Source organism: Cibotium barometz, chromosome 35 (genome assembly GCF_041138505.1).
Source record: "Cibotium barometz isolate CiBa-2024 chromosome 35, ASM4113850v1, whole genome shotgun sequence".
In the NCBI taxonomy this organism is placed as follows: domain Eukaryota; kingdom Viridiplantae; phylum Streptophyta; class Polypodiopsida; order Cyatheales; family Cibotiaceae; genus Cibotium; species Cibotium barometz.
In genome coordinates this window covers 44829458-44845918 of record NC_141080.1, presented here as the reverse complement: position 1 = coordinate 44845918, position 16461 = coordinate 44829458, and the positions used below count along the sequence as shown (strand labels likewise).

The 16461-nt window shown below is 47.0% G+C and overlaps 1 protein-coding gene across 1 annotated transcript in view; it reads left to right on the top strand.

The window, feature by feature from the left end:
- Positions 1-16461, top strand: part of PHT4;5 (phosphate transporter 4;5) — a 167265-nt gene that overhangs the window by 134687 nt on the left and 16117 nt on the right. Inside the window, exon 8 of the mRNA XM_086774931.1 lies at positions 9405-9487. Within this exon, the coding sequence (XP_086631057.1) occupies positions 9405-9487 (83 nt within the window). The remainder of the gene's footprint in view (positions 1-9404; positions 9488-16461) is intronic.

Below are 16461 nucleotides of genomic sequence, written 5' to 3'. Positions count from 1 at the left end.
CGTGTTAGGTGACCTGTTTATAAGATGAAGGGCTGTCATAACAGCTTCAGCCCAAAAACCATGAGGTAATGCAGCATGTGACAACATAGAACGGACCTTCTCCTGAATTGTCATGTTCATCCTCTCTGCTGTCCCGTTTTGTGGAGGATCATAAGGAGTAGAGAGCTCCCTCTTGATGCCTTTAGCATCACAAAAGTCCTGAAACTGTTTGGACATATACTCTCCACCATTGTCGGAATGCAAAGCCTTCAGTGTTTTGCCAGTTTGATTCTCAACAAGAGCAACAAACTTCTCAAACACTGAGAATGTATCACTCTTCAAACGAAGAGGATAAACCCACACCTTATGTGTGGCATCATCAATAAAAGACACAAAATATTTTGTCCCTCCCAAAGAAAGCTGAGGCATCTCACATACATCTGTATGCACAAGCTCTAACTGAGCATCTTTCTGTCCAAGAGCTTTCTTGTGGGGGCACTGGAGTTGCCTGCCATATATACAATGCTCACAAAACTGAAAACTTGAAAACTTTAGAGAAGGCAAGTAACCAAAACGAGACAATTTCTCCATTCCTTTGACACTCATGTGTCCCAACCGGCTATGCCACAGAGATTTCCGGCAGCTCAGTTGCATTTACATTAGCATGGTGACAAACACCTGCATGCATGAAGTAAAGAGTGTCCACCTTAGAGCCTCTGGCAACCACCTGTGAGCCCTTACTAATCTTCCACTTTCCACGTCCAAATGTGGTAACATAATCAGCATCATCAAGCTGTGCAGTAGAAAGCAGGTTCTTCTTGATCTCAGGCACATGCCTGACATCATGGAGCATAAGCTGTGAGCCATCTGAAAACACAAGCCTCACATCACCTCTGCCAAGAATCTTGCATGCATGGTTGTCACCCAAATAAACTACTCCTTCATTGCTAGCAGTATACCTGACAAACAAGTCTCTGCAACCTGTGACATGAAAGGAGGCACCTGAATCAATGATCCACGAGTGCATACCATGACCATCTCCTGCAAGAAGTGAATGGGCATCAAGTGAAGACGTGAATAGGACTTCATCCTCACTGTCACCTGCATGTGACACATTGACTTCTTCAATCTTGACTCCACTTTTGCCCTTTGGCTTTGCATCTTTGGCTTCATCTTTGTCTTTGGCTTTTCCTTTGCCCTTTTCTTTTTGATCATTCTTCCATTTGTAGCATTGCTTTTTGATGTGTCCCTTCTTGCCACAATAATGGTATTCCAAGTCCTTTTTGGAGCGGGACTTGCTCCTTCCCCGTTCTTGGCTTTTACCCCTTTGCTGGGATCTCCCACGTGCATTTCATTGCATTGGACTTTCCAACATAGTTGTTTTTCCTGTTCATCTCCTCTTGAAGGAGAACACCCTCCACATCTGCATATGACAGCATAGCATTCGAATTGCTAGTGGCTGTCCTGAATGTGTCCCAACTCTCTTGCAAAGTGCATAACAGAAAAGTGGCTTTGAACTCATCGTCCATTGCCAACTTTTGATTAATGACCTGGCTGACAATACCATTAAACTCATTTAGATGGGCTGTCATAGACGTCCCTTCCTTCATCTGAAGACCTATGAGTTTCTTCAACCAATACACTTTGCTTGAGGCACTTTGCTGGGCATACAAGTCCTGCAATCTTTGCCACATTCCCCAAGCTGTCTTCTCTTCACGAATGCTGAAAAGTAAAGAGTCTGACACAGACAACATGATAGTAGATCTTGCCAGCTCATCCATATCTTCCCACTCTTCAGCAGTAAGAGAAGTGGGCATTACACCCCTTTCTTTGATAGGCTTGTGCTGCTTCTTCTGGAGCAACACATTATAGCACTGGGTTTGCCTTCAAGCTTCTTGATGTGAAGCAATGAAGAGCTCTCACCTGTGGGGGTTGCCATAGCAATATGCAACCTGTCAATGCTGACTCCCTGCAAAATGTGCAAACACTGCACCAAAAGCACACAAAGTGCTCACAGTTGTTCTGCCAAAGTTTATCTCCCACTGCGGAAGCACGAATGCAACTCTACTCCCACTGTATGTGATAAAATCACCAAAATCTGGTTGCTGCAGATTTAGGACAGCACCTTAAATGTGCTCTGTTCCCCTTCCAAAGTACTGTACAGCAGTAAGTGCTCACCAATGATGTACCAAATCTGTATCGGCAAGTACAGCAGCTGAAAATGAACCTTTTCCTCACTCAAATCAATGTACAACCAATTGATGATTGTACCTGCTCAATTGCAAATCCCAAAAAAAAATTGAAGCAAATACCTTGTAATTTCTGTTTTTTTTTTTTGGTTGCAAGAAAAGGGGGTGATGATGCTGTTGTTGTTCTGTGTAGATGGAGGGCTCTTTAGGCGTGCTGCAGAAGTGTTGTGCCTTGTAGATGAAGCGTTGCAGCTCTGCCCGTGGCTCTTCAATGCTGCGCGCTGTTTGGCGACCTCATTGGCGATGGTTTATTTCTCACGAACGACTGCAGTCTCGCTGATGTGTGCAGAGCGATGGACGGGTGCTTGGCGACCGATTCACCACTGCATACACAGTGTCGACCAGAAACGGCTGCCCGCCTCCTCCTCTTTCCGCCCACCTGCCTGCGACTGATGCCTTGCGAAGACTAGTACTCCTTTGGAAGCAGCGATGGGGGAGAGGAGGCCTCTCCGCTGGGACGCCCACAGGTGGATGCAGCCCGACCTTCTCCTTCGTTTGGTGGCTTCTTGCTGCCGCCCGCTACCACGTTTAGGCGAGCTTCAAAGTGGCTAATTCCAGAAGGTAGCCATCGCCCTTCTACGAATCATCTTTTGGGCGTCTATATTCCGAGCCTTTCTGGGCAGCCTGCTTGGTAGAAGTTGCGGAGAGAGCCACGCTTTCCTCTTTGATGGCAGGGCGTTTCTGAAGAAACTCAGCTACAGAGGTGAAACCGGTGGGCCTTGCAGTTGGCGTCAAAATGCCTGTGGGCACGCACCCTTGCTTCTTCAAGCAAATGCTGCAGTTGCAATCGGCACGGCTCTGATACCAGTTGAATGGGAGAAAGAATTAGGGTTTCATGTGAGAGACAAACACAGAGAGAAGAAGGGAGAGAGAGAGAGAGAGAGACATATGTGGGGATAAGTCAACTCATTGAATAAGTGTGTGACTCCCCTATCACACATGTATATTGCACTAGTACACACAGTGCACTTAGTACATTAAAAGTACTAAGTGTACTATGTACTATAACTTATGGGCTTGTACACACTACAAGGGTGGGCATAATGCCTTTACCCCAACAACGGGGCTTGGAGACTCAAGTGGGAGAGCCCTCACCGGTGAGGCCGCAATGGTCATCTCTATCGGCTCTGAGAAACGATGAATCAAGCGGCGAACGGTACTCGCCGGCTTTCTCCTCTCTGGGTCGAGGGCTGCAAGGGGCCGATGGGAATGCTCTGGAGAGGGGGGGGAATCGTAGGCATGGAGAGAGAGGAAGGGGCCAATGGAGCGACTGCGGGAAGAGTCAGAGGCAAGGGTGGGGGAGGGGGGGAGGAAGCGAGGGGGAATGGGAAGGCGGAGAGGTTGGAGAGGGATGCTGCTGAGAGGTATCCATCGGCGAGGAAGGCTGCTGGGGAAGGCTCGATGAACCGAGGGTGGAGTCGCCCCATTGGGCACTGAAGGCCAAAGGAGAAGTCGCCGACGACGAATCGGCCGCCACCTAGGGGGGGCGGGGGAACCCTCTCCGTGACTGGAGAGGGGCCCGCCCCGTCTGTGGGCGGGTGCTATGTAAGTGCTCGAAATGGTTCTCTGACAGAACCGAATCATCTTGCATGTTGCCAGCCTAGCGCGCATGGTGGCAACGCTCAGCTCTGGTGCCCGGCTGGTGACCAGGGCGGGGGCCAACCGTTTGCAACTCTCCGGCTGATGGGTCATCCATGGTTGGAACCTGGTTCTCCGTGGCCTGGGAACTTGCTCCTCCCTCGGCCCCCTATTGAGGATCTGAGTGGGAAGTAGGAGCGGGAACCACCAGGGATGGTCACCTAGTTTGACGCCGAGTACAAAAACTCTGGCCAGATGACCCATCTGTCTGCAAATAAAGCATTGGCCTGGAAGGCCGGAATACTCCACTTGCTGCATAATGGGATCGCCCTGAAGACAGAATCCGACGAGGCGATACAAATTCGGAGAGATGGAATCCCCGTTGCACGTGCGAGGGCCGAGGCAACGGTGGGGGGGGATTCCATCACTCTTCCTATGGCACCACCAATCACTGGAAGAAGAGGAAGGTATTCCTTCCTGAGGCGTGGAAAGCAGACTGTCATGGGAAAGCCTGAAACTGCAGTTAATGGGTCAGATGTCGGGTCGAAGCCGTGCTACCACCGTGCAAAGAAGGCCTGGGTCATACGCAGTGCAATGAGGCTCAATTGCATGACAAGATTAGACGCCGCTGGTGAGTCGAACTCAACCTGGTAGAAGCGGCGCCCCAAAGGATGAATATTTGCGATCTTTGCTGGCGCACCTAGGAGGCTAACTTGAAGAAGATCTTTGAGTTGGCCACGCGCAGGGCGGCCACCAACAATCTTGCATACCATAGTGGAAGCCTCTCGGGATGCGACAGTCGTAGCGAGAAGCTGTAGGTCCGCTTCGGAAAACGAAAGGCAGGTAACGACGGCCTCGGTGGGGGAAGACAGAGCGGCTACTATGGAGTCCTCCCAGGAGCAAAGACCAGAAGAGGCCGAAACTTACCGAGACAATGAAGAAAAACCCACAACCTGAGGGTGCTGCTAGAGGAACAAAGACGGGCTAGAGATGGCAGAGAAGAGAGGAACGGGAGGGGCAGAGGGTGCAGAAAGGAAGAGAAAAGAAAAGAAAAAAGAAAAAAGAAAAAGAAAAGAAAGAAAAAAGAAAAGACAAGAAAAAGAAGAAGAAAGAAAGAAGAAGAAGAAGAAGAAAGAAAAAAAGAAAAGAAAAGAGAAGAAAAAGAAAGAAAGAAAAGAAAAGGGAAAAAAAGGAGGAAAAAGTAAAAGAAAAGAGAAAAAAAGAAAAAAAGAAAAGAAAAGAAAAAAACGGTAAAAGGAAAGGGGCGGAAAAAGAAAAAGCAGCGAAGGGAGAGGGTGGGGGGGGGAGCGAAACACAGGCAAATATACAAAGGACTTGCCAAGAAGTAGTGGGAGAATGAACTCCAAGAAGTAGAGAGATAAATGTATCCAATGTGTTAGATCTAAGAGTATTATGTAATCTTCCATTATGTGTGGAAATATACCAAGAAGTAGTGAGAGAATGTACTCCAAGAAGTAGAGAGAGATGTAAAACTAGCTGTTACTAGAGGTCTTCTCGGGTACCACTCCACCTTCGCTCCAAAGGGTGGTTTGTTGGGGCTTTGAAGCTCTTGTGTGTGTACTTGTGTGTGAACCACCTCTTAAAGTGTGAGAGTGTGCTTATGTGTGTGAACAAGGGCTTATAGCCACCAGTATGTATGTATGACATGTGTCCTAGGTATGTGTCAAAGATAAGGCTACCCTCTAGCCTATAAAAAGCATGTACTTGAGTGGAGGTTATTAATCAATCAATATGTTCTTGAGTCGTGCAATCTTACGTACTCTCTCTCTACACTTTGTTTCTCTCCCTCCACGCCATGGTTGTCGACCACCATCCACCATAGCTTCTCAGTGCACTTTGAATACCAATAACCCTAACTTGTGCCCCTGACCAAGAAGCCATCGCGCACAGATATAAAAACAAAACATTTGGCAATTCCCTATTAGCTGTCAAACACTTGTACCTATGTGCTAAGGTTTGAAAGTATAGAGAAGAGAGCAACGGAATCAGACTATGTTGCTCATGTATATGTTGCTCATGGGAATGTTTCGTAGCAATGGAGGAGTTAAAACTCACATGCAAATAACAAAGCAAAGAAGATTGCCTTAAAGATTGAGATGAAGAGATTAAAGAGAACTCATGAAAAGGTGTATATAATGGATCCAGAGGAAAAAGCTAAGGATGGCATCACTGGAGGTTATCTCCAGCCAAATGAACAGACACAGTACAGGACAGAGAACCGTTGTTTCTTCAGTCACACTATGGGACACGAGAAGAAAGATTGCATTGAGTTCCAGGTTGAAAAGTCTGTTAAGGCATCCACTTCCACAGTAGCAACTGTAGCATCCTCATCCACCCTCCGCCATCAGCCTCGAATGCCGTTCACCTTTTACTCTCTTTGAATTCAGTACCACCGGTATTTGATGATAAGCATGAGGGTGAGGTTGAGGGAAAGACAAAGGCTCGCATCCGTGCCTATGGCACTGCAAAGGGACAGCATTTCATCATCCTCTTTGACATGGGCAGTTACGAGGATGCCATCTCTCCGCAGTTGGCTATCAAGATGAGCTGCACCTTGGTTCCTTATCATCTAGATGTGGACGGGTTCACCCCTAGTCTACATACACACATCACTCATAAAGCTCAGCAATTTGAGTTTGAGGTTCAACGGGCCACATTCCAGTGGGATTTCATTCTCTACTTCAAATGTAAAGACTTGGAGCTACACTAACATGGAGGCTTTCATGTGGACGGAGAATTCCTTTGCACAAGTGGAGGCTAACATCCACATCATCAACACTTATCATCAACCTCGACTACTTTCCTTTTGACCCTAGCATGCTCTTTTATATGTCACCACGGTAGGACTACATTGAGGAGCATTGTTCATTTGGTAAAAGGGAACCATGGACATTTTGGGCCTTACTTACGCATTTAGGGAGCAAGTGTAGAAGGGAAGGACCAGCATCAATGATGGCCTCGGGATCGCCCACCACTGGTGCCAACGCCCCTTGCACAAAGTAGGGATAAAATATGGATACAATGGAGCCTTTTATAACACACAGCATTACAAAACACACAAAGGAAACCAAACACGTATGGAGTTTATTTTTTTAGATTTTGGGGGACTACACAGGTAGAGAATCCTTGACCCATAAAAATGATTAGAAAGCCCAATCATAGTCTTTCTCATCAAGAGAGAGACCATGTACCTATGCGGTGGCTGCTATCTTCTGCTCCACCAGTTCTTCTTCATCATTTTCTTCAGCTGCGAGGTGTGCATGATGCTTCTCCTGTTCTTTTTGAAGCATTGAGCTTCCTTGTGCAAATGTATCTATGGTCTCATATACCTCTTGCTGTCATGCGGGGCGCTTATCTGTGATGATGACTCTATCATCTTGGTAGAGTGCCCACTTACCTGCTTTCCAGAAACAAAGTGATATTACATCTATGGAAGACCCCAAGGGTCTATGAGACCATAGTAATGGTACCATGGATATATTGAGCCATGGAAGAACTGAAAAGAAAATTTAAAAAATGGAAAATATATATTCAGATAGCAGATGATTATCCTATGATCGCTCCTCACCAAGTACCAATCTTAGAAAGAGGGTCAGGCCCCTGTGATGAGAGAGAGAAAGAAAGATCTATTAATGTCTACAAAAGACCCGAAGGGCCTATGAGACCATGAATAGTACAATGATACCATGGGTATGCAGTGCCATGGAAAAACTTTTAAAAAAACGTGAAAACTGAAAACTGGAAAATGACTCTATAAGCCTCCTGATGGGAGATGTGGCAGTTGGTGAGGGCATGTCATGTCGTTGGAGAATCTCATGGATCTCTCTCTGGTGGTGGAGATCCACAATGCTCTGGGTCGGGGGCTCCTGGCATGTACAATGGAGTAGGTCTGCCCACTTAGGACTCCTTTGGGACACAAATATGGCCCATGTGTATGGCTGGTATGAGCTCATGTCAATGCAGGACTGTCAGCGTGGGTGGCTGATGTGGACGCTTGTGCCGTGAGGGTCAGTCCTACTTAATCAGGAGGCGTTGACCAATTGTAGGTACTCCATCCAGAGGTGCTTAATTGGAAGTATTATCAAAAGATACAACTGCAGGTTTTGTGTTGAGGGTGTATTGTTAGCTTTAGAATATGACTCAGAGTGGTCTCGCAATTCTAAGGACATCCAGGACCTTGGGTGAGGCTTGATTAGAGTTTTTTATTGTGTGGCATTCATATGGGTAATGTACAGCTGAGGACAACTACCGTCTTAATAGGGGAGTGTGATGCAGCTTTGTAGAGCCCTAGGCCGAGGCCGGGCACCCTGGATGTTGGACAGGCGAGTGCCCTCATGTGGACTAGATGATGGGCAGGTGTCCGATATGGACATGGTAGTCAGGTTGGGTAGGTTGGTCAATACAAGGTGCTAGAAAAGTGCCTTCACCATGGTACATGGTTGGGCCAAGAAATTGATCCTTAAAAATGAGCCGAAGGGGAGTCTTATTATAGGGAAAAAGGACAAAACCGACTGAAAATAAGTTTATCTATCAAAATTATTCAGCATCTATAAGTAGGCCATTTGTTTCCCTCATTCCTTATTCTTGCTATTTCACCTAAGCAACCTTCTCCTTGTCTCAGAGCAGCTAGGAGGTGCAGATTCTCATGCAATGTGGATTGTCTAGGAGATTTGGTGTTGATTAGAGATAAGATTTCTCTTCTGTTTTCACCCGTGAGTCATTTGCTAGGCTTATACATAGAGTGTTTGCTCTATTTTGTAATAGAATTATAGTATAGGTTATTGATGTGTGTTTGTGTTTCTATTAAGTCTTTTGTTGCGTTAATCATCTCTGTTGGCACCTGCACTCGACAAGAAGCCGTAAAGCAGTCACCCATTGCTTCTCTGTCTCACTCAGTATGCACCCATTTCTTGTGGGGCAGTCAACTTTGCAGGGTTAGCCAGTGCTTCCTGCTCGTCTGCCACTTTACTACTCATAATCAGCTCACCCTTTGAACTGTGATCACCCTAAGTCCTTCCCATGTTCAGTCTATAGGACCTTTTGTAAGTGCAATACCTTGTCATAGCTGCTGACTTGGGCTTAACTTGACTGCTTGAAATAACTCATTCACTTATCAACGTGGTAAAACTGTAAGCTGGCCATCTTTATGCACATGAAAGCTATCTATCTTGTTATCTCCATAATTCTATTGTGACAATTAGCTTCCTCTTGTGGAACACATAAATTAGCCGTTAGAAAGGGTCAAGAAAGAAATAGATGGTAAAACACAGGAAAAAGGAAGGGTGACATACAATCAAGGTTGATGAGACGAGGAATAATCAAGAAAGTGCTGCTGTGAGTATGGATATTGAGAGAGGAAGTCTTGGAATATGGCAGTAAGCCTATACAAAATCAGAGGGTGGCACAAGGTGATGCCCACAAGAAAGAACTGTGCTGAGAGAACTAAGGAGAAAGGGGCTAGGTTTTCAAAGTATTCTTGTTTGATGAGCAGGTTGAGTTTAATGCTGAAACTGCATATGTTTTTTAATGTAAAAGATGGGTGTTCTCAAACAAGAACTAAATGATTGATTATTGTAGGTGAACAGGCGAATCTCAATTTTGTGATGAAAACTGATGAAATCGCACTTGATGGCAGGAAGGCTTTGCTGACAGGTCGTGAGGTATATTGTTGAGACCTGAGAACCTCCAAATTTTATCTTTATAATATTCTAAAAATACAAGAGCAATGGGTCATGGATGTTTTTGCTGATTTACCACAAAGTGTAGGCATAATGCATTGAAATGCACACATAATGCTTGTTAATTGATCATAAACCATAGATTTTATAGGAGAACATTAACATCCTTCTGCTTATGAACCCGAAGTTGAAGGTTCACCTATATTCCTAAAGATGGAAAAGCTACTATTCACTCTTGCTTTTGATGAACATCAATCAGGGTATATGAGGTTTATAGCTCTCAAATTTCTTCACAAATTCTCTGGAAGTCCTCTCCAAATCGCTGAAACCTGCTGCATAAGGAAGCCCTTGATTGATGTGTGCTAACTAATTGCTGTTGTTCTGGCTAAATATGCCATGCTTCTTGATATCTTCTCTCCCTTGACTGGCTGCTTCAAAATTGCTTGTGAATGATGGATAGAACAAGGATGGGTGGGTCTTATTTATAGAAAAAGTAGGCCACTCATACCACAGTCGGTAGCCTAGCATGACAAATGCAGTTGAAAGTTAAAGCTGATGCATGTTACATTCCCTTCTTCTCTTGGATCAATAGGGAGGGCAATCGTTCCCAAAGCTTTGCCTAGATCTAGATCAACTGGAATAGTGGCTATTGCAACAACTCCAGATTATAGATTTAATATGGGCTTGGTCTTTGAAATGGAGCTGGGTTGGGTCTGATTCTAGTTCTATCTCCAAATTTCTAGCCTTGCTCACAAATAAAGTCAGGAAATTCTTTGCAAAAGATAATATGAACTCATTGAAGGCAGCTCGAAGGCCACCTTCCATGAGGTCCCAATGGCGAAGAAAGGAGACTGGAAGCCCATCCGCCCTAGGCATTTGCCCCTAGGAAGTGCCGTCAATGCTTCGGCCAACTCCTCAACAGTAAATGGTGTTAGTAAAAATGACCGAAAGAGAAGGGAGAACCACCTTCCTCGTATGCCATCAGACCCTCTCGCGTGTGTCCACCACATGTGAAGATGTTGGGGCACCAGTGAGGAGGGATCGAAAAAAGTCCGTGGCGATGGCTCACCTAGGGGGGATCTGAAACAATAGCTCCATCCTGGTCACGCAACTTGTGAATACCATCTCTCCTCCTGTGGGGTCTCCTCCTGTGGGGTCTAGCTATCTCAAAGAAATGCGTTGTGACTCTGTCGCCTGCCTATGTTCAAAAAGAGGCCCTAGCATGATACCTGTACTCCACACTCCTCTCCTCTATGGATCTAATCTCTGTACGAGTAGCGGCCAGCTGACTCTCAATCCACTGGCTATCCGGGGACCTCTCTTAAAGTCGTTGTAAAGAGGCAAGACGACTCCTCAAACTCCTCTCCTGCTCTCAGAAACCCTCTAACCTGCTCAGGGCTGCCTCCTGCAAGAGATTGTTGATCTCCCCTAAGCCCTCATCCAATGTGCAGGCAACAGAGCCTGAAAGAAAATCCAATCTCACCCAAATCTGCTCTATCCTGCTGCATATCTCAAGGTCCTGAATGAGGCTGTCCGGAATCCTCGAGCTCACATGCATGTCATGCCTCCAGGATTCCTCCATCAACATAAAACCTGTAAAGTCTAGATAGGTTTGGGCCAGTGCTCCTCCTATCCGATCTGGAGAAGCAGAGGCTCCCAAGGTTGCGTCCAAACTCTGGAAGATGCCAAGGGTCCTGCCGCCTGACTACAAGATCATCTCCTCCCAAGCTGAGTACTCTACTCCTGAAACTGTGGCCGTGCCACCCCCAAGCTTGTCCTCTGCTGCCTCTATCATGTTAAAGTCAACGCCCAAGCACCAAAAGTCAACCTGAGCGAGGGCCTGCCATACTGAGCTCCAGAAGAGGGCTCTACTTGCAGTAGCGTTTGGAGAGGCTCTCAGAGGGCTTGATTCACTTGATTCCCAAGGAGGGTTGTGACAGATTGGAGATCCGATAGTGGAGACCCATCACTCTCCTTGGGACAGCCTACAAGATATTGGCCAAGGCCATCAGCAGGAGACTTCAACCTTTCTCCTAGACTTGATCCATGACAATACAGACAGGCTTTGTTCAGGATAGCAGCATCCTGGACAACATTTTTACCTTCTAAGACGCGATACCTTCGGCTAGGATGCGGCAGTAGGATCTTATTGCGCTTCTCCTAGATTTCGAGAAAGCATATGATAGGGTGGATTGGAGCTTTCTGGAGGGCATGATGAGCCTGATGGGATTCCCCGAGGAGTGGATTCATGGGGTTTCAGGACTCTACTCAGCCTCGCGTAGCCAGGTCCTCATTCAAGGGGCCCGAGGTGATAGATTTTCCCTTTCCCGCTTGGTTCAGCAGGGCTGTCCACTGGCACCTTACCTCTTTCTTTTCATCACCAAGGCCATGAGCAGTTTTCTCTCTGCCCAGGAGACCGGGCTCTAGGGATTGCGTCTCCCCCTCCGTACGCAGGAGTTGCTTGATTCAGAGTTTGCAGATGACACAACAGCCTTCCTTTCAGGAGATGTTGGGAATCTCCAGAGATTCGTGGAGGCAATTGAGATTTTTTTGTCGCACATCAGAAGCGCAGATCAATTGGCACAAGTCGTGTGATTTTTAGGTCCCACCCGCCCCAACTTGGAGACCAGTTGAGGCTTTCAAGTGGATCCCGAGGGGCACTCCAGTTCACTATCTCGGTTGCCAGGTGGGCATTGATTTCTCTCCTAAGCAGCAGCTCGCTCCGCTTCTTCTAAGTATTCGGAAGAAGCTTTTATATTGAAGCTCAGTGAGGCTCTCCCTAGCAGGCAAAGTGGTGGTGGCGAACGAGGTACTTCTAGCCATCATGTGGTACATCACTTAGTGTTTGGCCTTTTCTCAGGCGTGCATTGGCCAGGTATAGCGATTGATCCACAACTTCTTATGGGCTAGAAGTGATGGGAGACCAGCCAGGGCCAAGGTGGCATTGCGAGTGATCATTCAGCCATGTAATAAAGGAGGGCTTGGCCTCATCGATCCTGCTATTCAAAGCCATGCCCTGCTGGGCAAGTTGATTGTCAAAGGACTCCTCGAGTGGTGAGCCCTAGAAGGATTTCTTATTGGCCCAGATCTCAGACTCCTGCACTTCGAGCCTAGGGGGCCCGTGGCCGCAGAGTACTTGATCTTCACAGAGATGCGAGCCCATGGTTTTAGCCCAGCTTTTGAGGATAGATTTGCAGCCAGTTTACTTCGGGCTTGGGATCATCTCAAGCCAGCCCTTAGACAGATAGTACTAGTTGCCTTAGAAGAGCGGCTTCGGCAGCCTTTGGTTTGGAACCCCGTGATCCATTTACTAAATGGTCACATGTTAGGGGCCCGACCACGTGTATCTTGGGGAGCCTTGAGCACGGATCTAGCTTGGTCTCTTGTTGGAGATTGGATTGCACACAGGCAATTACCCTTGGAGGAGCAGGAGAGAGGCTTGCCAAGGATCCGGGGTCAAGATAGGCTCAGCATCGACATTGACTCAGCTATCCCTCAAGAGTGGTTGATGCCTATTACAGACCCAACCCCCCCAGTGTGGCTAGGAGTGTTCACCAGACATGATATCCTCGTGGCAGTCCACGGAGCAGATGAGGACAGTGGTTTGCTCACTTTTTCTATTGGTTCCTAGGGCAGACTAGAGAAATGAGAGCTTGAGAGCTTCCCTTGGAGGATTTCAAAGGTTGCATCTTGCAGAGGGTGAGGGTGATTGGTTTTTGGGCACGAGATTGGCACATAGATCCAGCACCGGCCAAGGTGGCCAGGGAGAGACTATGGCGGCTTTGGATTTGGGAGTGCCGACCTCGCACGCGGCTGCAGTGGGACCTGGGAGAGTGGACTTGGCATGATCTTGCGGATCGGGAGGAGACTCTGGATGCCCCTTGCTTTGCATATATAGCGCGGCTAGGCCATAGGATCGAGATGCCTGAGATAGATGGCACACCGGCATCAATAGCACATTGGTAGTCACAGGGCCTATCGCACAATGCTTCCTTTCAGACTTCTAGAAGAGGCTTTGGGACAGCTTTCGGCCTAGAAAGATCACACTCTTTCTTTGGTTGATGGCACACGAGTTTGGCGGTCGGTACTTGGCTGGCAGTTGGAGGTTGGTCAGTGGCTTGTCCGCGGTGCGGCCACCATCATGAGTCTCAGTGACATTGCCTTTGGGATTGTCGTAGATTTGGCAGCGGATTCTCCGCATCTTTTCGCCATGGACAGCGTCATGTGCATAGAGTGTATCTACCGTGTGCAGTTTGCACACAAGACTAGCTTCGAGGCTTGGTGTAGCTTGGAGCTAGGCAGGCTGATTGGCGAGCAGGTGGGCTAGGGATGGACTGATGGGCAGGTGCCCATGTGTGGATGCACAGTGACCGGCCAAGAGCCTATAAAAGGGTGGCCCAGGTCAGTCAATCAGTTAGAGTCTTGCGAGGCTATGCGAGAGCTTTGTGGTCAGGAGCCTGGATCTAGTGCTGCAGACGTGCACCTACTTCATGCAGCCAAGGCCGATAGTAGTCTCGAGGCCCGCGACGGTAGCTCCGTGGTGGTATTGGACGTCATGGGGTAGAGACTGGTCAGTAGGTCTAGCTAGTTAGCTCAGCTCGTGGCTCGGTGGGGACAGCCAGGTCTTGTGGGCTTTGCCCACGGCTGTCATGGTTGGGTGGTGAGTCAAGCTTGCATCCCCTTCACGGTTTATGGCGTTGTTTTGCAAGTTTGCTCCACAAGGAGACCCTGGGGGTTTGACAGTGGTATTAGAGCATGCCTCGGAGAGTGAGCAAGTTTGTAGGTAGGAAAAGAAAGAGGTCAAGAAGAGGTATGAGTTCGGCTGCACTGCGGGTTTGCTGTTTTTTCAGATTTCAGGGTGTTTTTTCTTGTATGCATCGTGGGGGAAGAGAAGATAGTTTTGTGGTCAAGAAATGGGTAGCGCTTGTTGGCACATGGGGGAAGGCAAGTGAAGGAAGCCTTGCCGGCTGTGTGTCAAAGGGAGGGAAAATCGAGAATCTACGAGAACCTCTCTTTCTTGTTTTTTTTTAGTGCTGAAGGACTTCCCACATGTTTTTTGATGGCAGCCTCCTTTTTTAATTTTAAAAAACGCATCCAGCGTGGCTAAAAAAAGAGGCAACCAGGGTGGCTTTTTTTTAAAAAAAAAAAACAGAGTGGGCTTCTTGTTTTCAGCGCAGGCTTCTCGTGGAGTTATCTTGCACCCTCTCGGGTTAGCAGCACCTTCTTGTTTTCTCTCTTCCTTTGGCCGCCAGCTTTCCTTCACACTACCAGAACCCTTTGTGCGCAAGTTATCTTTCGGGAGCTTTTGCTTTCTCTTTGCCTCTCCTCTTCTGGGATGTCGACCCAAGAATCAGAGATGGAGCCCGCTCCCAAACAGGAAGACGTGTCGGCTCTTGAGGCCGCCGATGGCGATCTTTTCAAAGTTTTCGTGACTAAATATGATTTTCGGGAGTTTAAAGTCACTTTCGAGGCTTCTTTCACGGAGCATCAGGCACAAGTCGCCATGCAGATGCAGACTTTGCAGAATTCCATCGCTTTATTGACCACTACTTTGTCTACCCTTTCGGGCATGAATACCTTGGCGTCTGCTTTAGGTCCCAATATCACGCCAGAGCAGTTCGGGGGCGAGCAAAAGCATCGTACCAAGGAGATTGTGGACACGTGACTACATAAGTGGTAGGTCCACTTCCAATTTCATCCATATGGCGATGACAACAAGATTTAGTCAGCAGCAGGTTTTCTCTCGAGCAAGGCTTTGCTTTGGTGGAAAGAACACAAGCTTAAACTGATAACTTGGACACAGTTTGAAGAAGTCTTCAAGAAGAAGTTCCTCAAGGAGGATGACTACGACATAGTTGCTCAGTTTGCCAGTTTGACCATGATCTCGTAGAACCTCACTTATGAGGTCTACCTCCAGAAATTTAGAGACTTACATATGAAAGCTACAAAGATAGATTCTACTACTCTTTTGGTTTTCTTCGTAGCAAGTTTACCAAACTCGTACCATTTACAGATCAAGAATAACATTTACAGATCAAGAATAACAAGTGTAAAACTTTGGACAAGGCCATTCACTTTGTGCGTATTTATGGTGATATGATGGTCTCTTCCAAAACCAAGACCATAACTGAGTAAGGGAACAAGCGCAAACGGAAGCTCTCGGCGCTAATGACTAGCACGACCGAAGGAAGGTCTTCAGACCAACCTTCGAAGAATTCTAATTCGACTCTAGCAAAGAAAAATGGTCTCCTCAAGGCTTTGAAGCTCAAGGAGGAGGGAAGTTGCTTCATCTACGAAGAAAAAGGACACATGCGTAACGGATGCCCGAAGAAGAAGGGTGCTAAGACAAACGCAAGACCCAAGACGAAGGTAGCCAACCAGTTGTCTTTGACAAGTACTTAAGTCAATGGTCTTTCTCGCCCTAGTACATGTTCCGATTGTCTGTTCCACTCTAAGGTTTTCGGCTTGCACAATCTTCTCCGAGTTTATGGAGAAAACGGCCATAATATACACATTCTTCTGGACCCCGAAAGCTCACACAACTTTGTCAATTACAAACTTGTGCAGAAATTGAGCCTGGACATGATGCCTAGCAATCATACCTACGAGGTACGCCTACCTGCGGGTCGGTAAGTGTGGGATCGAAAGGTGGAGAAGCTACCAATCGAGATTCAGGACTACAGTGATATTCCGGAGTGCTATGTCATGCACCTAGAGCATGTAGACTTACTATTAGGGATTGATCGGTTTAAGACCCTTAAGGTCCATATAGATTGGTTTAGTCATTTTTTTTAATTTTAAACATAGGAACACCCAATTTTGCATTCAAGGTGATTGTATACATCCCTCTTAGGAACCTCTTGTAAATAGAGTTGATTTTGGAAATATAATAGATTCTTCTTTGTATACTGCTTTTCACTGTGTGTTGATTCCACTTTCTTCATTTCTCGTACCTG